We start from the raw sequence: 22687 nt of genomic DNA on the forward strand, positions 1-22687 counted from the left end.
TCAATATGTGTATATCATGTCCATTTCACTTTTAACTGACATGAGGCTTGTCTCAGTGGGACAACATTTAAGTTAGCTGCAATTATGTAGATCACATGAATTTACAAGTAATCTTGCTCTATGATTTTCCTCAAATTGCTATATGCAAAAATTAGGCTTCCAAATGTTTTCCTATATATCTATTTGCATCCTGTTCTGTGTCTGCATTACATGGGGGACAATGCCGTGCGTGGCGACAGTGACAGTAGGCCTACTGCACACAGTGTTTCCAGCATAAAGATACAATGTTCTATTTAATTTTGTGGCTTCCAACATGTAGCAAGAAGATGGGCCTGGTTATGTAATAAGATAAGATAGTTCTTTATTAATCCCCAAAAGGGCACGTTTGATTGAACCAGTCAATACATAACAACAACAATAAATACACAATAAAACACAACAAAGGATACACAGACACGAAAAGCAGCATGTTACGGAGTCTAGTTGATAGGTAATCGACTAGTTGGACTGTTCCCCAGACTCCACGCGTAGGGATTTGTACAAGGCTTAACAAGGCTATTGAACTGAACATTGGTGTCTGTCTTTATTCCTTAATCCAACATATCATACAGAAACATGGTATCAGAAGTGGCTCGGAAAACACACGTTTGTTATTTGTGTAGCTAAGTACAGTATAGGCGCAGTTACGTTCCATATGCGAACACAAGCCGTTTCCTACTCACAACACTGATCAACTCGTGTTAGCTGGCTAGCTAGCATCACTACCTACCTCCATGACTGAAGACAAAGAAATCTCCTATTCCATTGCTATGGCAGCGAACATTCCGCCACCAAATCACATGGTTCTCACAGGGGACTGGAATACTAATTGGGACAACTTCAGGGATGAATTCGAGGACTATGCGCTGGCGACCGGTCTACATGAGAAACCCAACGAGGTACAAGCGGCAACTCTGAGGAGTTTAATGGGCAGCGAATGCAGGCATATCTACCGGCACAATCTCACCCTCACGGCACGACAACAGTGTGATGCAAAGGCTATATTGGATGCATTGGGGAATTACTTCAAACCCGCCAGAAACGTAATTTACGAGCGGTTCGTTTTCGGAAGCTGCAAACAGGAAGAGGGTGAGTCAGTACACAACTTTGTAACCCGTTTGAGAGAGAAATCCGCCACTTGTGAATACGGGGGATTGAAAGATGAACTGATTCGTGACAAAATAGTACTGGGAATTGCAAATGAGAATACGCGCCGGCGTCTACTGAGAGAGAGAGAGGCTTAACATTAGTAACTGCCATCGAAATGTGCCGCACTGCTGAAGTCACTGACATGAGAATGAGAGCAATGGAAACGGAAACCCCACGCTCCGACGTTGATACTGTTCACGCTGTTGCTAGGCAGACATTCAGACAAAACCAATCGAGGCAGAGTAATTCACCACGAACGGTGAACACAGAGAGCCCCGTAGCATGTAAATACTGTGGGAATACACACACACGTGGCAAAGAGCACTGCCCGGCCTATGGAAAACCATGCAGAGCTTGTGGAACTAATAATCACTTTGCAAAAGTGTGTCTCAAAAGCAAAAGAAGGGTGAGTGAGGGCAAGATTCACTGTGTTGATGATGTTACTCAATGTTCAGAGCTGAACAGTGAAAGTGACATTTACATGCATGAATCCATTGGGGCTGTACACTCAAGAGGGAAGAAATGGTTTGTGACACTACGATTACACAACAAGCAACAACAATGTCAACTGGATTCGGGCGCTACATGCAACGTAATGAGCTACAAAGACAAAATCAATCTGGCACCTGACACACATCTATTTCCCAGCGATACTAGACTAAAGCTGTACTCAGGAGAACTAATGAGCTCTATGGGCACCTTTGAGACCGAATGTGTTATTCGGGGACGCAAACACAAGCTGGAGTTCGAGATTGTGAAAACCAGTCAAAATCCTCTCCTCTCAGGCTCTACATGCGAACGCCTGGGACTGATGCAGTTCACTGTACCAAATGACCTGCACATTGTGGATCATGTCCAGCATGGACCCCTGTCCAAAGAACAACTACTCAGCAGATATGACGATGTATTCAACATGCCCGTTGAATCAGTGCCTGGGGAGGTACACTTTGAAGTGGATGAGAGCATTACTCCAGTCCAGTGTGCTCCTCGCAATGTGCCCATTGCAATGAAAGTGGCTGTGAAGGCCCAGCTGGACAAGTACGAGGCCGATGGCCACATGACATCTGTGACTGAACCAACTGACTGGATCAGCAATATGGTCATAGTGAAAAAACCAGAGAAGCTGAGGGTCTGCATCGACCCAAAGCATCTGAACCAAGCACTGAAACGATCCCACTACATCATGCCGACACTAGAGGATGTCCTCTATAAGCTTCCCAAGGCCAGGATTTTCACCTTGGTGGATGCCCGAGATGCATTCCTTCAATGCAAGCTGGACGAAGAAAGCAGCTTCATGACTACCTTCTGGACCCCCTGGGGTCGGAAACGCTGGCTCAAGCTCCCGTTTGGTGTCTCAGTGGCGCCTGAGGTATACCAACGCAAGCAGCACGAGTTACTGGCTGGGCTCAAGGGCATTGAACCCATCGCCGATGATATCCTGATCGTAGGCTGTGGTGAAACAGACGAAGAAGCAGAACGCGACCACGATGTGAAGCTCCTGGCACTGATGGAGCGCTGCCGATCAGTTAAGCTTCGTCTTGGCCTGAAGAAGCTGCAGTTCAAGGTGAAAGACGTCCACTTCCATGGCCACATTCTCTCGGCAAAAGGCCTGAAGCCGGACCCAGACAAGGTCCAAGCGATCCTCGACATGCCAAACCCGTCTGATGCAAAAGGAGTACAGCGTCTCATCGGCTTTGCAAACTATCTTGCAAAGTTCATGCCACACCTATCAGCAGTCTGTGAGCCTCTGCGCCGGTTGCTGGACAAAGACACACCATGGCACTGGCTACCCAAGCACGAGGCCGCAGTGCAGGAGATGAAATCTCTGGCTTCATCCATGCCAGTGTTGCGCTACTACGACGTCACGAAGCCTGTCACAATCCAGAGCGACTCTAGCCAAAGGGGACTTGGATGCTGCCTTATGCAGGAAGGCCAGCCCGTTGCGTTTGCCTCGAGAGCGCTCACCCCCACCGAACAAAACTATGCACAAATTGAGAAAGAGTGCCTCAGCATTGTCTTCTCCTGCCAGCGATTCCATCACTACTTATATGGTCGAGAGCTGGTCACCGCTGAAACTGACCACAAACCACTCATTGCCATATTCAGTAAACCTCTCCTCAACGCGCCCAAGAGGCTTCAAAGTATGCTCCTGACTCTGCAAAACTACAGCCTGAAGGTCATTTACAAGCCAGGACCTGAGATGTACATCAGCGACACACTGAGCAGGGCAACAGCACAATGTACAGGTAGAGGCACTGCCTATCAGCGGCAGGCCATCTGCTCGCTACAGCAGGAACAACAAGATGTTCAACAGATCAATCAGGCAGACTACTTAAACGTGACAGATCACTGCCTAGCCCAGATCAGGCAACATACTGACAAGGACGAACACCTACAGTCACTGAAGTCCATGGCTCTAGCAGGTTGGCCATATCTGAAAGAGGAGACACCTTTCACAGTGAGAGAATACTGGACCTTTCGAGATGAGATCAGTGTGCAAAATGGCGTCTTGTTCAGAGGTCAGAAGGTCATTATTCCCAAATCACTACGTCCAGAGATGCTTACCCGCATACACTCCAGTCACGTCGGAGGTGACGCATGCTACCGTCAGGCTCGTGAAACATTATACTGGCCAAACATGCAAGCAGAAATTAAAGACTTTGTCAGCAACTGTACCACATGCAACGAGTACGCTCATGAACAGCAAAAGGAAACCATGATGTCACACGAACTGCCCACAAGGGCCTGGCAAATCATCAGCATGGACTTATTCAGCCACAGACAAAAGGACTATCTTCTCCTCGTTGATCATTACTCTGACTTTTGGGAAATTGAACTGCTCCCTGACTTGTCCGCAGAGACGGTCATAAAGCGCTGCAAGGCGCAGTTTGCAAGGCAAGGTCAGCCTGACAAGGTAATCACGGACAATGGCCCCACAATTCACTGCACAGTTCAAGCGTTTCGCCTCAGAATGGGAGTTTGACCACGTGACCTCCTCTCCAAGACACCCAAAAGCAAATGGCAAGGCAGAATCAGCTGTCAAGATTGCAAAAACCTGTTAAGCAGGGCCTTGCGCGACAGCAACGACCCATGGAAAGCGATCTTACAGTGGAGGAACACACCCACCGAAAACATGGACAGCAGCCCAGCACAACGCCTTCTGTCCAGACGTCTGAAGACTACTATCCCCGTAGCTAACAAGCTACTTGAGCCCTGCGTCATGGTTGGCGTCACGGACAAACTGCGTCACAGAAAGCAGCTCGCTAAGTGCTTCTACGACCGGACTGCTCGAGACCTACCAGAGCTGGAGGTGGGTGAAACTATAAGGATGAAACCGCTGCCGGGAGACCACACAGGACTTTGGAGGCTGGGCACATGCCTACAGAGAGTTGCACCACGTTCTTACCTGGTGGATGTTGGTGGCTCCCTCTATCGTCGCAATCGGGTGGATCTGCGCGTAGCAGAGCAGACAAACCAGAACATGCCATACACTCACTTAGATGAGCTGGATCACAGTCCAGGCCTAAGGGTAAGGGGTGCAGAATTGAGACATGAGCCAACTGAAGGTGAAGCTTCTACCCCACCAAACTCTCCAGCTCGTGGCCCTAATCCTACCCCTGTCAGAGCCAATACTTACTCACGGGTGGGTCGGCTGTGCAAGCCACCGGACAGGCTTACTCTGTAAGCAAGAGACTTAACTTGTTGTCTGTTAATTTAAAAAAGGAAGATGACAGCTGAAGTAAAAAGAAAATGTCATGCTTTTCAATTGTTATGACTTGACTGTTAAGAACGCAATGTTATGCCGTTATGTTTGCACTTTCTATTGAAAAGGATGATGTTACGGAGTCTAGTTGATAGGTAATCGACTAGTTGGACTGTTCCCCAGACTCCACGCGTAGGGATTTGTACAAGGCTTAACAAGGCTATTGAACTGAACATTGGTGTCTGTCTTTATTCCTTAATCCAACATATCATACAGAAACACAGCACATCATCAATGAATATAAAAAACGAAGTGCTCATGTTAAAAAGCCTCATAGCATAGAATGGGTGGGTACAAGCATTGCCATAGGGACTGAGCAATGAGCATGATGACGATGAGAAAAGAGAAGGGGATTGAGGTTGTTATGTAATAATTGCATTTACTGACTCTGTGGGGAAAATGTATTGCCTAGTATTGTATGCACAGTGCAAATGTGCCATACATTACCTTCACTTTACTTTTACCTTTTAATCAAGGGTGTTATGTCCTAATTTCCCTTTGGACTCAACATAGAATTATAATGAAAGTCCACAATATCGCAAAACTTTTCCCCACAGTAGGCTATTAAAGAAAATAATGGGATAAAAGTTGGAAGGATCCCTTAATAATAAATAAAATTAATTCATCAAATGAAATGTTATCATTCATTCAGTCACGAATTTATCACATGCTGCAGGCCTATATTCAGTCTGACTGTGATCATTGCCTTAATCAGCGGTAGGCTAACAAAGCCTTGCCTCAAGGTCCTCTGATCACTCCAATTACTGGTCTTGAAGGACACGTTTCTTCACTACACAAAGAAACCACTCAAATACCGCGCAAAATATGACGTTTGTCACGTAATTATATTGTTCAATCGTGAATCATTCAACTAATTAAAACACAGCACAACCTGTAGCCTAACAATGCTACTTATGATTTGTGTAATTTTTGCATTCTTTGCGCCACATTACCGATGCCTTTCAACTCTTGTGCGGCATGAAACCGCTCAAACTAGAGCACAAGAGGTTCTGCCTCGAGTCACCTGTACCGTCCGACGAATACGCGCAGTTTTCGGTCAAGCGGTTCTTCACAACATGCGCGTAAAAGGTAAATAACCATTATATTTTAGCCCTCTATCTGTAGATTTCGTTTGTTTACTTAGAATGTCTGGTATGCTGGTTGATCTCACTTTTCCCAGACAGGTCTGGAGTCAGTGTGCCTGTGCCAAAAGCCAAAGAACATTGTGGAGTGAGAAGGGGAGAGAAGAATGGTACCCTTCCTTTCCAGAGTCGATATGACAGTTGCTACACACAGGTTGAGGTATGGTAATCTCTCTTTTTGATGTTCATTGCATTGCGAGGTCTTGGTCTGTGTGTAAACCTACTGATTGCCATATCAAACCACTTTGTTTGATCTTTAGGGTGACAGAGTCCTTGTATCTTTGGGAGTCCAGCTGGTTGCAGGGGATCAATGGTACAGGGTCAATATTAGCTGCCCCCTGCTCAAGAAGATGGCCCAGAAACCCATCATCAATCGCACCTGTGAGTTCATATCATTTCATAGGGAGAGAATTTTAGATGATTTAGCACAAAAATAGTGATTACACTGCCATTTAGTACCACCTCTGTAAAAGCCATTCTTCCAACTTACTTTCCTTCAGCACGATCAGGAAAATGCAGCATCCATAGAGCTTTGCATGTGGACTGTGGGCCCCAGAATGTCTCCAGTGATGGCTGTCTGAAACTGGGATGCTGCTATGATGATCATGACTCAACATGCTATTACAGAATGAACAGTAATGGAATTTGTTTTGTGTGTATTATGTACAATGTAGAACATGCTTCTGAAAGAAAGTATCAGCAGAGGGATAGTGACTGTCATGGTGAGATTGGCGCATAGTGAGATCAGAGATTACATTTCAAGAATAACTCCTTTGTTCGTTACATCATGATGTTTCTGTCTCCTCCTCTTGCTCTCAGCCTGTTCTCTGGATGGCCATTTTGTGTTCTCTGTGAAGGCGACAGACACTGACCCCCCACTCAACCCCAGCAACCTTGTCGTCAAGGATCAGCCGCAGTGTTCTCCTGTAGCTACCTCTGCAGATACAGCCGTCTTTAAAATCGGGGTGATGGAGTGTGGCACAAAGATGATGGTGAGTCAGTAGGTCTATTACCTTCTGCCCTAATCTACAGCAGTATACTTCTGTCCTGAATGCCTCTGGTATAATGCTGCTTTTTCTTGTAGTGTTGAATACTCTTAGGTATGCTAAAATACCTCCTTCCCCTCTCGTTCCCCCTCTTGTATTTACAGGTGAATGGGGATGTTGTAAACTATGAGGTGGAGGTAGAGGAACTGCATCCAGAGATTGCAGGCAAACGTTCTCCCTTCAGGTAGCTGCTTATTTCTCTTCCTACCTGTGGACAGTGCACTACAATTTGGACTACATTACCATATTGTGGCTTTAGCCAGAACCTAATTGCTTGAAACTATTATGGAGTAAATGTTTTGAATGAGACTTGGTTTGAAGTCTGCAGGTCCGGTGTCAATATGATGGGTCAGCTCTCCTCCACACTGATCTGCGGTCCTTAAACCCAACTAACCCTCCACCTGTGACTGCACTGGGGACTGTCCGAGTGCAGATGAGAATAGCCACAGGTATTATAGTAAAACAATATGGTTTCCACAGACCAAGCAAGGGATGCCAAATTCAAACCCTGCAAGTATATGGCATCAAGTTGTCACTTCACACAGTTACACTGGTAGACCTCCATCATCCTGGCCCTTTTCTTTTTTCCAGATGAGTCGTTCACCTCTTTCTTCCCCGGGGAACAGCTGCCCTTGACCATCTCTCTGCGTAAGCCTGTGTATGTGGAGGTGTCAATCGCTCCACCCTCCCCTGACCCCAGTCTCTCCCTGCGTGTGTGTGACTGCTTCGCCTACCCTGCCTCCAGACACTCTGTATGGACACTGCTCTATGATGGGTGAGAGGCAAAAGTTTTCCTATACTGACTCAAGATTAATCACTGGGAATATGAAGACTGTGAATATGCATTGGTTTAGTAGTCTAACTCCCTTCCTTCTCCCTGACAGCTGTCCTAACCCTCTGGACAACATGAGGAGGTCCGTCCCAGTGGACAGTCAGGGGAAGACACCCTCTCACTCCCAGGTCAGGAGGTTTAATGTCAAGACTTTTTCCTTCTTGGACCCTGAGACTGGCAATCCCAGTGTGGAGGAGGTAAGGTCTATCCTATTTATCTGAAGAATGGGAAGGTTTTGCTAATATATACTGAACAAAAATATAAACGCAACATGTAAAGTGTTGGTCCCACGTTTCATGAGATGAAATAAAATATCCCAGAAATTTTCCATACACACAAAAGGCTTATTTCTCTCAAATTTTGTGCACAAATTCGTTTACATCCCTGTTAGTGAGCATTTGTCCTTTGCCAAGATAATCCATCCACCTGAAAGGTGTGGCATATCAAGAAACGGATTAAAATGCATAATCATTACACACGTGCACCTTGTTCTGGGGACAATATAAGGCCACTCTAAAATGTGCAGTTTTGTCACACAACACAATGCCACAGATGTCTCAAGTTTTGAGGGAGCGTGCAATTGACGTGCTGACTGCAGGAATGTCCACCAGAGTTGTTGCCAGGGAATTTAATGTTAATTTCTCCACCATAAGCTGCCTCCAACGTCGTTATAGAGAATTTGGCAGGACGTCCAACCAGTCTCACAACCGCAGACCACGTGTAACCACGCCAGCCCAGGACCTTCACATCCGGCTTCTTCACCTGCGGGATTGTCTGTGACCAGCCACCCGGACAACTGATGAAACGGAGGAGTATTTCTGTCTGTAATAAAGCTCATTTTGATTGGCTGGGCCTGGCTCCCCAGTGGGTGGGCCTATGCTCTCCCAGGCCCACCCATGGCTGCGCCCCTGCCCAGTCATAAGAAATCCATAGATTAGGGCCTAATTTATTTATTTCAATTGACTGATTTCCTAATGTGAACTGTAACTCAGTAGAATCATTGAAATTGTTGCATTTAGTTTTTTGTTCAGTATAAATTCTCAAAACAAAGATCTCTTGGTGCTCCATCTACTGCAGTGTTTCCCAACCCTGGTCCTCAAGTACCCCCAACAGTACACTTTTTTTTAAAAATTGTAACCCTGGACAAGCACACCTGATTCAACTAATCATCAAGCACTCAATGAGTTGAATGAGGTGTTTGTCCAGGGCTACAACGGAAATGTGTACTTTTGGGGGTACTGGAGGACCAGGGTTGGGAAACACTGATCTACTGAATCTTGTCTCTCAGGTGTACTTACATTTACATTTTAGTCATTTAGCAGACGCTCTTATCCAGAGCGACTTACAGGAGCAATTAGGGTTAAGTGCCTTGCTCAAGGGCACATCGACATATTTTTCACCTAGTCGGCTCGGGGATTAGAACCAGCGACCTTTTGGTTACTGGCACAACGCTCTTAACCACTAAGCTACCTGCCGCCCTTCTACTGCTGGGTGGAAATCTGCACAGAGGAGGCAGAGTGTAAACAACGCTGCTCCATCACCTGTGAGTGTTTCAGGTCCCTATGTTTTACATTCACCTTAACGCTGTGAATTGGGTAATTTCATCCAATAGTCATGCTGTCTCATCCTCCTCCATCCAGCACCTGATGGTGAGAGGGCGAGGAGGGAGTCTGGGTCAGATCGAGTCTCCCAGTTAGTCTCATTTGGTCCTGTGCTGTTGGGTCAGAACAGTTCTGGACAGGAACAGGAAGGGAATCATAGTGATCATCTGAATATAGGTAAGCACATTCCAAATAGGGGAGAGTGGGGTAAGTTGAGCCTTCTTTTACATTCAACATCACTCTGTCAAGGGAAATGTATTATTTCTAACAAAGATATCTACATATTTCAGGATGTTGTGTATTCCTGGAAATAATCAGAATTAATTTAAGCATGACAGTTTTTAAAACATAGCTTGACCCGCCTACAAATTTCTGTACTGAATGAAATATTACCACTATCTTTTTAAAACCATGTCTATCTTTATTTCACAAACACAATCGCTTTTTTGTCTTTTAATCAATTCAAGCATATTTCACAGGCTTAACACCTAACAAACTTTGTACTTTTTTACACTTTTAACATATACCAGCAATAATGCCTTGCATTATGCCTGGGATTAAAACTCTTACATTTGCTCACTTGCCATTGCCACTTACCCCAAGGCAAACATTTTTACTATATTAACCCACACAGCTACAAGGATGCACTTTCATGCTAGGTTTAGGACCACATATGGAAGCTTATAGACTCTTTTAAAATTATCTACTTTGGTTTAGATACAAGGATCATGAAACCTCTAACACATTAATTTGACTTTTGTTGTACCTAACTTGCTTACCTCTTTTTCCATGTGGCTTCTTCCTTCAGACTCCATGAAATTACCTCTTCCTAAATATTTGGTCAAATTATACATTTTGGGTATGGTTTCCTAGAAACAAGGGTGGCTCAACTTACCCCACAGCTACTGTATGAGTGGAATGAAACTAATGACACTAACATTTTCTCTTGCTGGCCCTCAGCATTTCAGGTGTCAATGTACTCTGTACCTCCATCCTGTTCTCTTCATGGTCGATGAGTTGTCAAGTGGAAGAAAATGACGTGGAAATGGAAACCAGAAACAAGGAGACTGGCCTACAGGTTGAACAAGCCCAATAAAGCACTTCTATGCACACTAAATTGCAAATTGTCTTTATTTCAACTGCCATTAAATACCTTCACTGGCCATGTGTATTCCAATGCATCACAAATGTACTTCACATGTATTAAGCAGCCAGTTTGCCTTTGACACTTTGGTAAAGGTCACGTAAACTGAGTACATAGCGCTGCACCTGAAAAGAAAATCAGATATTAAAGCCTCCTATCCTACTGCCCCAGAAAAAACAGAATACGAGGGCGTCTGCTGGTAAAACCTGAAGTGATCCTAAGGTGTTGATTCACAACTACAACCTGTATCGCTATGCACTTTACACTGTGAATTGAATACCAATCAAACTTAAGACTCCATAAATTACTGTATCAGTGACAAACAAGAAAACTTTACAAATATAATAAATTGATATTTATTGACATCAATGGTTGGGTGGTTTAAAAAACAGGAAGGTGGGGAGAATCTCAGAATAAATTATTGATTCAGTAAGGTCGGAACTTCCTCTGTGCTCTTAGCAAAGCAATTCGCTGTTTGTCCTCCTCAAACTTTTTCCTCAGTTCAGCGATGTCTGAAAGAGAGAAGATAACCCTTCAAATTGCAGAGTGACTGAGTAATATGATGGACAAAGTTAGCAATGAAGCCAGAATGACTGAACAAAAAAGTTAACTTTTTGCACTAAATAATGAAATTATTTCACCACGTGCGTCTACTGTTGTGATCAAATGACGAACCATAACAACTTACGTTCTTTCTGTGTGTTTCTGTGCTGCCAGGTGTAGAAGTTCATGAGCTCTTTCCGCTTCCTCTTTCTGCTCTCCTTCTGCAGAGCTTTCTGATTGGATACCTCACTTTGGGGGCGGGCCTTGGTCCCAATTTTACCCCTGGTAACTTTTACCCAGCCCTCCTCATCCTCCAGCTGCTCCTCAGCAGCCTCCTTTTGTCGCTCGGCCTCCTGGGTAAGGAAAAAAAAAAGTCTTAACAAAACAGAAATACTAAAATATGTTTGAAAATTTTTTTGGAGATGAGATTGAGATACAGGGGGAGAATCTGACCTCTTCTTTTCTCTTATCGTAATCCTGCATGAAGGTGTCAACTGCCTCCTGTAGTTTGTCTGGCTGAGCAAATGACTGCTTGTACTGATTAATCCATTCTAAAGACAAAGAAACAAAGCGAGACAGACATATAGAGAAGTGAAAGGCATTCTTTCCAATTTCATACATTCTGCCTATATTTAGAAAAGAAAGACCATGCATCGTGAACAGCACTTTAAAGCTCACTCACTCTGTAGACCTGTCCACACAGGTCGCTGCTCTGTGGAAACAACCAATGGGACGTCATGGGGATGGGACTTCACTGCTGTAATACTGATGGCCTTCTGAAACACGATGTAACCCACTCTGAACCCCTGTAGGGAATGGAAATAGAAAAGGCTCAATACTGAAAAGGTGTCCATAGGCACTTCAATAATCAATCTGATCTAAACATAGAGCTTCGTTGTCCGGATTCAGGGCAAACCTGTTTTTGTGCTGGTGTGAAATACTTGGCCAGCTTGGGTCCTGAATGCTCAAAGGACCCTGGCTTCTCCCTCAGCTCCACTGACTGAACAGGACCAAACTGAGAGAAGAGCTCCTTTATGACACCCTGAAAGACAGCAGAAAGAGATTAGTACTTTTATACTGTATATGGCCACAGACAACTGTAGCACAAATATTGCATTTTCTGTAGAGACTTGCTAATAGTACAACAATCACATGCACACTGGCTGGTAATTGACAGTATTTACAACATAAACATACCTCAGAGCAATATGGGGGAATGTTAAGGACAAACAGTGTTCTGTCGAGGGGTCTTTGTGTGGTTTTCTCTGCTCGCACCCGGTGCTCTTTTACACACATTTTGTGCTGGGCAACACTGTCAGTACTGAACTGAAGAGAAAGCACTGAGATGAAGAAAGAGTGGTTCAGTCAAAATACACAGTCAAAACAGACAAACACCTCTCTAGGCAGGTCCTAATACATTGTCTACAACTCCAGGGAGACCCAGAGGGTACTAATGGCTTTAGCCTGAGTAAAAAATAGTAGACAATCTTTGCTTTAGCTACATGACGTAGTCTTAGGGAATGCAGTCCAAATAAAATACAGACCTCAAGTTGACCTATTTTAATCGTTAAACACTATAAGGCATCAACAACCTCAAGCTTTGTCTTGAAGCAAGCTTAATTTAAGTGTTCGACATAAATTATGGAGTTAGATAACTAACGTTAGCTAGAAGCAAGCTAGTGGTTGCAATTGAAACAGAATAAGATCATGTTCGAACTAACAAACCCCAAATTATGCTTTTATATCACACAAAGTTATTGTATTTATCACATTCTCCCTTTGAATGTGTGTTATTTTAGCAATGGTTACCCGTAAATCCTCCTGGAATAACACAAGCCTGGTTGGCATGTTTCGTCTTGGACGGCGCCATCTTCTTTGCAACCTTTCACGCAGGAAGTAGAAAGGGATTGGTTGTAGTCCTTTTTGGGGGGTGGTAGTCTAAATATGCTTAATAAACATTTCATTTTTAAAAATGAATATTACTAACAGATTATACGACTTTTGGCCAAGGGATCAGTCAAATAAGTTTAAAGTGTGTAATGTAATATTATTAATCTACAATTTATGTTCTTAACCCTGGGCAACATGTGCCTAGGGCGGCTCACAGGGATATTGGTATTCACAGTACTCCACCAATTATCAATTTTTTAACTCAATGCTATTCCCTAATTATAATTTTCCCCTAATTATATATATATTTTTTACATAAATGCCATGTAATTTAAGCTTTAAAACAGCAAAGTTTGCTCTCTGCCTCATGGCAAAATGTGTAAAATTGCAGGAAATTAGCTTTAAAGCTGCAAGAACAAAACATGTCTGCCCCATGACAAAATGTGTAAAATTGCAGGAAATTAGTTTGAAAACTGCAAACTTTTCTCTCAGATGCCAAGAGCTGGGTCTTTAAAATGCTCCTTCCCAGGGCCCTAGACTTGGTTCGTCCAACCACGCACTGCAGACGTCATTGTAAAACTCCTTGTAGGCTATTTTTAATCACACTCGAGTTGTGTAATGCTTAATTTACATTTACATTTTTAGTCATTTAGCAGACGCTTATAGTTAGTGAGTGCATACATTACTTTGTCATACTGGACCCCCGTGGGAAACGAACGCACAACCCTGGCGTTGCAAACGCCATGCTCTACCAACTGAGCTACATCCCTGCGGTCCATTCTCTCCCCTACCCTGGGCCAATTGTTCGCCGCCCCATGGGTCTCCCGGTCGCGGCCGGCTACGACAGAGCCTGGATTCGAACCAGGATCTCTAGTGGCACAGCTAGCACTGCGCCTTAGACCACTGCGCCACTCGGGATATTATGAGGGGGTTCCTGATAAATTTGCTATCACAAAAGGCATCTCCGGCCCCAAAAAGTTTGAGAACCCCTGGTCTAGCAAACACACCTAAAAGACACTGATGCAAAATGATACAACATTATATCGAGGAGAAATAAGGATATGAACCAATGATTTATATATACACACCATTGATATGAACACATCTTTATAAAGCAACATATTTATTGGCAGAAATTAACTTGTACAGAGACCTGACCTCACTACCATATCTTTATGACTGACATAAGAGGCAGCTGTACAAAGAGTCATTTATAGACAGTTGAACATAAATTTAGTAAATTAGCATGACTTATCTAAGCTGCTCAAAAACCAATAAAACAGTAAAATAACAGCCACAAATAAGCACAGAACCTGAATGCCACAAAAAGGAGAAGAACGGCAAGCCAAATACCACAATGGAATACGAGCATGTGTACAAGTCATTATGCTGAAATCAAAGTTTTTATTATGTCCAGTACAAGAATCACTGTTGCCTGTGGTTCATGGGTTTGTGCATCAGATCAGTGAGACCATCGGTTTGCAAAGGGGGGGACGACTCCAACTAGCACAAAATACCTCATGATTCCAAGAGGGATGGCGTTCAATGTGAACTATTTGAACAGTTGTAAAAGTTAACAATGTGATACAAAAAATATCCACAACTGTCCTGTTTATCCCCTCTACCAAATTTGATTAAAACAATAAATGAACAAATCAGACTGCCATACATTGGTCCGTTCTGAGACATGCATCTATGTAATATGCCACGGATACACATTTTGTTTTTCTTTCCTAAAAATCTGGATGATGGCATCAGTGTGTTAACTTTTTATGTTACAACCTGCCAATGATCTGTCAAATTTATACAAATACAGTATCATGTTATTTGAGCATGTCAGTAGATGGCTCTGTCAAACAGGAGGGTGGATGTATTATGTGTTGTGTGACATGTATGTGTGTGGATGTACTATAAAGTTATATCTTGATGCGGAAGGCTGTGCACTGTGAACCGGGAGACTCTGTGGTAGAGGGATTCTGGACAGTAGATTTGAACAGGGCCTTGAGGATGGTCTGGGGATCCACCTCAGGTGTGGGCTGAGAGGAGGCCGGACGACCCCCGGGGCGAGACAAAGAGAGGGGCAGACCCTCTTTCCTTCCACTGCCACTGCCTGGAGTGTCACTGAGCCTCCTGTGAGAGAGAAAAAGAGAAGGCGATCCACATAAAGTTTTATGTGATGCTGAAAGACAACCGGCATTGCAATTTGCAATTGGAAAGGAAGAAAATAACACATGCACATCATGGACTACAATTTGATTTGCATGCAACGCAACTAAGGGAGCAGTGAGAAATATGAATATACCAGAGACAGACAGAGACTTACAAAAGAATGGGCTGGTCTGAAGTGATAACATTCCCCTGCATGTGAAGATTGCACTTCATGGGCTGGCCTTTGGAAGAGAATAAATAAAGATTTAAGAAAGTAAAACCGATGCCTTTTCAGAGAACTAGTCATCACCTGCATCATTACCAGAGGCTGGTGCCCAAAAAACTCAATCAACCGTAAAATGTATTTTGCCCTTGCTGCAGGCCCTTACCGTCCAGACAGCGGTTGTTGTATTTCCTGTAGGCGCTCACAGCGTCCTCCTTCCTCACAAACACCACTTCAGCAACCCCCACCTTCAACAGCCTTGCTCGCTTCAAGGCACCGCACACACAGAACAGCTCCTGTGGACGGTCATAAAAACACAGAAAAAGGTCAGTTGAATGTGCTGAATGAGTCATGGCTGCATCATAAGCAGGTCTGCAATTTACACACAGCCACAGAGAGAATCTAAAACAGCTGAGAACTGAGCAGCGTGAGGCACTTACCACTATGTCCTCTTCAGTGACACGGGGGTGCAGATTATTCACTGTTATCTTAGTCCCCTCTAGAGGACTGAAGGAAGGCTGGAAGGGGTGCACCAAAACATTTTACAATCAAATACATTTACAGCACACACCAACACAACAAGCCTCAACATGTCAATGGTTAAGTTTTAACTTTAATCTATCATCAACTAGAGAGAGAAGTAGGTTGATTACTGACCCCGAGGCTTGCTATGCTGCCAACTAGGGATGTTAAAAGGCCCAGCGCAGTCAAAAACGTGATTTTCCTGTGGTTTATATAAATTTCCAAACTATGAAGTTGGAATAATACTGTGAAAATTATAATGCCCTTTTAGTGTAGGAGCCGTTTGAAAAGACCGCCTGAAATTTCAGCCTGTTGAGGTGGGACAGAGTTTTGGCCTGCCTGCTGACATCACTATGCGGTAAATTAGTCAATAGACAAAGAGTTCCAAACCTCTCTGCCAATAACAGCTAGTTTTTGGTTTTCCCCTTCTCACTCAGAGCACTCCCAGATAGTCCTAGCAAAATTCTTGCTTGAGAAATTGCTCTTTGCTAAGAATAAATGTGTTTGTTTTCAATTAAAATTGTAAAAAAACAAATCACTTAATCGTTAACCAGAAATTATTTGATATTGAGATAAAAATGGCTGGAATTGACCTTTAACGGTTAACCGTTAGTCGGTTAGCCGCCATCAATATATTTGACCGGTCATGCTTATCAGTCTATAGGTTAATTTGCATAACTTAGTGGAATTAAATTGGCGTGTTTTCGTTAGTTCCTCATGTATCTTATTTATCAAACGCGCACCGCATACAGAGCCTAGTTCGAGGAGAATATCACCTGTCGAGCATTGAGCTGGTCGCTGCCTGCTTGGAGTGAGGCATGTTCTTATAAGCCCAGTCATTGCGCAACAATTCTAAATTCAATCGCATGCCTATTCAAAAGAAGAGGATCCCAGCTTTCCATTACTACTATTTGTATTTCTTAACTCCTAATATTAAGCAAATTGCACTGCTTTACAACCAGAGTAGCCGATCTGGCATGGTTAAAAAAGCAAGTGCACGTCCTCTCTATTCACCCACCACCTTGCAATCTGAGCTGGTGGAAGTCTACATGTTGAAAGCATATACTTAAATATTTTTCAAACCTGGACGCTTTCCTTCATATGAAAAATGTAAGTTCCTTTTACACATGCAAAGCATTTTCCGTTGGTCACATAATTTTACTGTTTAGAACTAATTGAACCGCTTGTTAACCGGTTAAAGGGATACTTCGGGATTTTGACAATGAGGCCCTTTATCTACTTCCTCAGAGTCAGATGAACTTGTGGATACCATTTTTATGTCTCTGTGTCCAGTATGAAAGAAGTTAGAGGTAGTCTTGCGAGCCAATTATAACTAGCATTAGCACAAGGACTGGAAATATATGGGTATCTGCTAGCATCCCTAGCAACACATTCCTATAGAGATTACCTTATGTAATCCAGTAGCTGGGTGAAGGGACATATGGAGACTGACCTGTGGGGGTGGAAGAGGCTGGGAGCTGGGCTCAGCTGTGGGCCCTGCCTGCTGGAGGGTCCTGGAGATGGGCTGTAAGGCGGAAGCAGAGGAGCGGGAGGCCCCCACACTAGGGCTGGGCCTTGTGGGTGCAACAGGCACTGGGGGACGGGGAGCTGTGTACGCATCATTTTTCACTACTTTAGTGATGGGGGCTGACATGGAGAAAGGGGAGCCCAGGGTGCCAGGCTGTTGGAGAAAGAGAGAGAGCATTGAAACTTTTCAGTGAATGACTGGAAAGTGTTGAGAGTGAGACACCAATACAGCCAGTGTGGTGGTATTAAAGGGATATTCGATTTATATTGAATAATAAAGAATTACAGATACAGATAATTTAGGGAAAAGCAACAGAAAGAGAGAAAAGTTAAGAAAGTCTAGCATAGTCTTCCCACCCGTGACTGCAGCATATGGTTGCCAGTAGTGGTCTTCATCTGTTTGCTAGGGATATCATCATCATCATCACCTGAGAAAGACTGAGGGAGATATGGTACATTACTCACTCATATATGCATTGCAGTGGGGCATGACCAGCAGAAAACAACCAAATTCAGTTGATAGATAAAGTACAAGACAACTTGAATCAATTCTGGCATCTAAATTCTGATTCCTATCTTCTCCAAAAATGTTCCTTACCAGGGAACCCCTGCTTGGCATGTTCATACGGATCCCACTTGACATCCCTACCGGCCTTTGCTGTTAAAAAAAGTTACATAAAATCATTATTCAGAAGAAGGTGAATAAATACATTTGACTCTAAAAGCATGCTACCAATCAATAAATAGCATACAGGAACCGTAGAACCAAATAAGCCTATTTGAATTTTAAACTCATTTCCCATTAACTTTAGCTAGCAACTATGTTTGGAGTGAGGCTATGCTCTACCACTATAAACAATGTAAGAATTTGCATTTTCTCTTATCCATGCCCATCCTGAGTGACAAGCGGGTCAATTTTGTCTAGTTGCTAGGCCTGGATAATATTAGAGCAGATCCTGGACCTGTGGTTACTATCACTTTGGCGCCAACTGTCAGCCTGATCCCTTACCTGGATGGTTTTGGTGATCTTCATGGGTGCCGCCATTCCTTGGCTTGGTGGAGCTCCAATGCTCCTCTTGAGGCTCAGCCTATCACGAGCATCCATCATCCTCTTAGGTGCACCCCCCAGCTGTGGCGTAACCTCAGCTCTAATGTTCATTCCTTGTAGGTTGGGGGTAAACTGCCTGGCATTCGCACTGGCAATGTCGTTGGTAGTGTGTATCTGTATCTGCTGCTGCACGTGTGTCTGTAGCTGTGCTGCTGGTATCTGCTGTAAGCTCTGTGGGGTAACATTAAATGTATTCTGTCCTCCTTTCCGTGAGTTGATCATCTGTCGGGCATCCTGGACCCCACCTGCTCCTCCTCCACCACGGATTCGGAAGCGGGCATCTTTCTGGACAAGTTTCTCTCTGGCATCCTTCACTTGAAAAGCTGGAGGAAGCGAGATTAGGACAAGAGTGAGCAGAAGGCAAGAAACAATTCCAATGTCTGATCTGACTTGTAAGAATGCTTAACAGAACGTAATGTAGTCCAACAGTAAAATGTGTAGTTTGAAACAGATTATTTTGTAAATGACTAAAATGTAATGGGGCTTAGGTAAGAGAGACATCCAAATATGGCATACACATAGAGCTCGAAGTCTCAATAAGCATTTTTCATGTCCACTTGACACAAAATCAATCCGTCAAATGGAATACATCACTCTACTTCTCAATCGTGCAACAGGCAGGTTCTCACACAAAATACCTGCTTCAACTCTGGCAAAGGCTGGGGCATCTATAGGGCGGCAGGTAACTTAGTGGTTAAGAGTGTTGTGGCAGTAACTGAAAGGTCGCTGGTTCTAATCCCTGAGCAGACTAGGTGAAAAATCTGCCGATGTGCCCTTGAGCAAGGCACTTAACCCTAATTGCTCCTGTAAGTCGCTCTGGATAAGAGCGTCTGCTAAATGACTCAAATGTAAAATGTATTATTACCTTGAGCATTGCTCCAAAAGCTGTTCAGAATTAAATAATTGTTTGAGTTGCAACAATGTCATTCCCTTGAATATTTAATACTACTGAAAATCAGTTTTTTGGTTACCGGTTCCTCCTCCTCCAAGTCTCTGTCTGACATCAGTCATCCCAATTTTCTGTCGGGCATCAAAGGTCCTCCCGACCCCTCCTGCACCCCTGCCGAACATAGGCCTGAAAGACAAGAGGAAGAGAAGAGGTCGACATTGGTAGTCAACTAGTTGTAGCTTAATCCTCCATTACCTAATATCCACATTTAGCAAAACACACATGGAGCGCATATAAAACCAGCTATAGTATTTGATTATTTTGTCCTACATTCAGTATGGCTCTCTAGGTATACTCAAAGCGATATACGCTCCTTGTGTGTTTCCCAAAATTTTAACATTAGATAATGGAGGACTAGGCTACAACTAGTTGACTACATATGGCTCTGGGTAGAGGGTACACTAGAGTAGCTCTACAAGACTGCCTCGCGCTCTGTACCTGATCTATGGGTATACTAACTAGCTAGCTATACGTTTTCGCGTTTGTAACCATTGTTAGTTTATAATTAGCTAACATTAGTTAGCTAGCTAACTACCTACCTACATTCCAGCGAACTGTTTACCTTATTCGGTTATTGATTGCTCGATAGCTACCGTTATCAAATGCTGATAAATCTTTTTTATTTTACGTAGTTAGCTAACTAACAAAACGGAGGCCTGATAAATAGCTAGCTGCGCGTATTTGCCTCATTGATATCAAGGGAAATCAGTGTCTGCAGTGTAGCGATAGATAGTAGCTACATGATTGTAATCCAGGGTTCTTCAATTCCGGTCCTGGAGGGCCGAAACACCTCTGTTTTTCATCCTCTCCTTCTAATCAGGGGCTAATTCAGACCTGGGACACCAGGTGAGTGCAATTAACTACCAGGTAGAAATAAAAAAACAGAAGTGTTTCGGCCCTCCAGGACCGGAATTGAAGAACCCTGTTGTAATCCAACCGTGAGTACAGGCGGGCCTTGTCTGAACAGGACGGCTGAGGATTTGAAATAGGCTTTCTGGAAAATGAATTTCTTCATTACGTTGAATGATACAACTCAAGGCATAACGCACCATAACGATAATAAATTGCATTCAAACTCATAAATTGCTAAATTAATACCTTTTAACTGTTTCTTTGTTGTTGAAACCACGTCGACGTATCACTTCGTCCAAAGAAATGTCTTCCATCTTCTTTGACTCAAACGCGTGAGTGACGGAAACTGAACAGAGAAAAATGAGAATAGACTATGGAAGGCAAGTTGGATCAAAAAGGGCGAACTCAATAAATTATTTATTCGAGAGCTTCTTGCCAAACTACATTGTTGACACCATGATAGAATTACGTATACAATTTAAATAGATCTATGTTGTTTGAAATATCAATACAGATATATTTTACTCTTACATTTGTTTAGCAAGATCTAAAAACCAGAGTGTATTATTTTAAGAGAAATGCATATTTTTTTATGGTTTTAAAGGCCTATTAGGTTATGTGAAGTGTCAATGATCACATCAATGCCATTGATCATTATCAATTAACAAAACATGATACTTTTAACATTAAACATAAACAAATATAAATCCATTGCACAGCCTTAGAGACCTCTGGTATCGATTGCTCTTCACGAAGTAAAAAAAATGCGGAAGGGAAAACGTTTTATCTTTCCCATGAACCTTTGCGCTCAAAATCTCTAGTGTAAATAAGTAAAATATATCGTAGAAAAGCTATGTTTTACCTCATCAAATGGAGGAATGAAAACGTCTAATTATGTATCACATAATGCGCTCGGAAAATAAAATGTAACTGTAGGTTTATACTTTTTGAAGTGACCTCCAATGGTAACCACCATGAGTGTAATAGTCTGCATACAGAGCTAAGTAGTGCCCTCGACCATCGATTGATTATGCCTTAAACTGATGAGTAAGGAAAATAACGACGCGGGGTGACGCCCGTGTCCTCGCCTAGATTTGCGAGATAAATTTTTGAACGGGCACAGGTCCGCCTGCTTAGGTGACTCACCTACTTTGTGAGATGCCTTGCGGGACATGGATCTGCCCCGACCTCTCGTGTAAACTATAAGCCACTTTCGGGATACTGACAAAAGGTTACACAGAACCAGAATGGAATTATATTTTCCATGGTTGTGACGTACTATTACATAAAAGACAGAAGGTCAGGCATCTATAATAGTACTTACTGTATCAACCTGTATCAACATAAAGAACATCTCTGCCTTCTATTTCTCTAACCACGTTTCCATCCGCAGTTTTTATGCGAGTAATGTCATACTGTATTTTAAAAAATCAAGACAGAGTAGGCACATTTGCTAATTAACGAAACAGTTTTGTGACAAAATTATCGGTAGAGTTGAAAATGCGATGGAAACACATTGAACTTTAGATTTTTATTTGGTACATGAAAACTTAAGCGAAAAAGTTAATGTTGTGTGCACTACGTCATCACGCACTGATTTTCATCTGCATCTTTTCTTTATGCTGATTTTAGAATATTAGCATGAAAATCTGTTGCCAATTGGATGGAAACCTAGCTTCTAACCACGTTTCCATCCACAGTTTTTATATGAGTAAAGTCATACCCTATAAAAAAATATCCGAAAGCTGTGATGGAAACAGGAAGTTTCGGTACAATTTTATAAATGTAGACAGGTAATTTGTTCATTCTACATGGTGGGATCTTTTTTTGTTGGTAAAAGTAATTATGCAAGAAATGTAGGTGGAAACGCCTTTATGCGCAAATATTGATCTAATAACCATCATATCAAACTTAACTTGGAGTCACAGGAACACAACATGGTGGGTGCTCCTTCACTACGACTCGGGAAACCATGCAGTTTATTAGGCTGCAGATTACAGTTTTTCTCAATTGCTAAAACACTAAACCCTATTGTCTGAACCAAATGCTCAGTTGCCTGAACCCACTGATTGAATCAATCACTCTTTTGGCAAAACCATAAGCACTTTTCACCTGTTTAGACATAACTTGCCAACACATTTTCATTGTGATGCACCCGTGCTGCATAATGGTGAGCACAGGTGACAAAAGTCAAACACAATTAGAGCAC

At 43.1% G+C, this 22687-nt stretch overlaps 3 protein-coding genes, 1 long non-coding RNA gene and 1 other non-coding gene across 5 annotated transcripts; 3 read left to right on the plus strand and 2 right to left on the minus strand.

The window, feature by feature from the left end:
• The first annotated feature begins 5760 nt into the window (after window positions 1-5760).
• On the plus strand, window positions 5761-8266 carry LOC121570407 (zona pellucida sperm-binding protein 4-like). Its single transcript, XM_041881868.2, has 8 exons — window positions 5761-6253; window positions 6354-6474; window positions 6594-6728; window positions 6913-7085; window positions 7244-7323; window positions 7461-7588; window positions 7731-7914; window positions 8024-8266. Exons 2-8 carry the CDS (start codon window positions 6444-6446, stop codon window positions 8190-8192), a joined length of 900 nt encoding a protein of 299 aa, XP_041737802.1. The 5' UTR covers window positions 5761-6253; window positions 6354-6443; the 3' UTR covers window positions 8193-8266.
• A 1120-nt stretch (window positions 8267-9386) lies between these two features.
• LOC121570409 lies at window positions 9387-10684 on the plus strand. The gene is made up of 2 exons (XR_006001454.1): window positions 9387-9749; window positions 10533-10684. It is a non-coding gene; the product is annotated as an uncharacterized LOC121570409 (long non-coding RNA).
• Window positions 10685-11056: 372 nt separating this feature from the next.
• Window positions 11057-13154, minus strand: LOC121570408 (ribosomal RNA-processing protein 7 homolog A-like). Its single transcript, XM_041881870.1, has 7 exons — window positions 13069-13154; window positions 12457-12599; window positions 12176-12301; window positions 11942-12065; window positions 11713-11810; window positions 11405-11612; window positions 11057-11228 (listed from the first exon to the last, which is right to left on the minus strand). Exons 1-7 carry the CDS (start codon window positions 13127-13129, stop codon window positions 11143-11145), a joined length of 846 nt encoding a protein of 281 aa, XP_041737804.1. The 5' UTR covers window positions 13130-13154; the 3' UTR covers window positions 11057-11142.
• A 1101-nt stretch (window positions 13155-14255) lies between these two features.
• On the minus strand, window positions 14256-20828 carry LOC121569002 (polymerase delta-interacting protein 3). The gene is made up of 10 exons (XM_041879577.1): window positions 20725-20828; window positions 19649-19752; window positions 18579-19000; window positions 18168-18227; window positions 17927-18007; window positions 17496-17723; window positions 15961-16038; window positions 15687-15816; window positions 15473-15539; window positions 14256-15279 (listed from the first exon to the last, which is right to left on the minus strand). Exons 1-10 carry the CDS (start codon window positions 20790-20792, stop codon window positions 15066-15068), a joined length of 1452 nt encoding a protein of 483 aa, XP_041735511.1. The 5' UTR covers window positions 20793-20828; the 3' UTR covers window positions 14256-15065.
• Window positions 20829-21508: 680 nt separating this feature from the next.
• Window positions 21509-21663, plus strand: LOC121570787. Its single transcript, XR_006001528.1, has one exon. It is a non-coding gene; the product is annotated as a U12 minor spliceosomal RNA (small nuclear RNA).
• The last annotated feature ends 1024 nt before the right edge of the window (window positions 21664-22687 follow it).

Source organism: Coregonus clupeaformis, chromosome 7 (assembly GCF_020615455.1).
Source record: "Coregonus clupeaformis isolate EN_2021a chromosome 7, ASM2061545v1, whole genome shotgun sequence".
Taxonomy (NCBI): domain Eukaryota; kingdom Metazoa; phylum Chordata; class Actinopteri; order Salmoniformes; family Salmonidae; genus Coregonus; species Coregonus clupeaformis.

Excerpts from the sequence above, each read along its gene's own strand:
- LOC121570407 (XM_041881868.2), top strand. The coding sequence starts at position 6,444 with ATGGCCCAGAAACCCATCATCAATCGCACCT. Across the intron at positions 6,729-6,912 it reads ATGCTATTACAGAATGAACA|CCTGTTCTCTGGATGGCCAT; the intron begins GTAATGGAATTT and ends TCTTGCTCTCAG. Across the intron at positions 7,086-7,243 it reads AGTGTGGCACAAAGATGATG|GTGAATGGGGATGTTGTAAA; the intron begins GTGAGTCAGTAG and ends TTGTATTTACAG.
- LOC121569002 (XM_041879577.1), bottom strand. The coding sequence starts at position 20,792 with ATGGAAGACATTTCTTTGGACGAAGTGATACGTCGACGTGGTTTCAAC. Across the intron at positions 15,540-15,686 it reads CAACAACCGCTGTCTGGACG|GCCAGCCCATGAAGTGCAAT; the intron begins GTAAGGGCCTGC and ends TCTCTTCCAAAG. Across the intron at positions 15,280-15,472 it reads TCAGACCAGCCCATTCTTTT|GAGGCTCAGTGACACTCCAG; the intron begins GTAAGTCTCTGT and ends TCTCTCTCACAG.
- LOC121570408 (XM_041881870.1), bottom strand. The coding sequence starts at position 13,129 with ATGGCGCCGTCCAAGACGAAACATGCCAACCAGGCTTGTGTTATTCCA. Across the intron at positions 12,066-12,175 it reads TCACACCAGCACAAAAACAG|GGGTTCAGAGTGGGTTACAT; the intron begins GTTTGCCCTGAA and ends CATTCCCTACAG. Across the intron at positions 11,229-11,404 it reads CAGAAACACACAGAAAGAAC|ACATCGCTGAACTGAGGAAA; the intron begins GTAAGTTGTTAT and ends TCTCTCTTTCAG.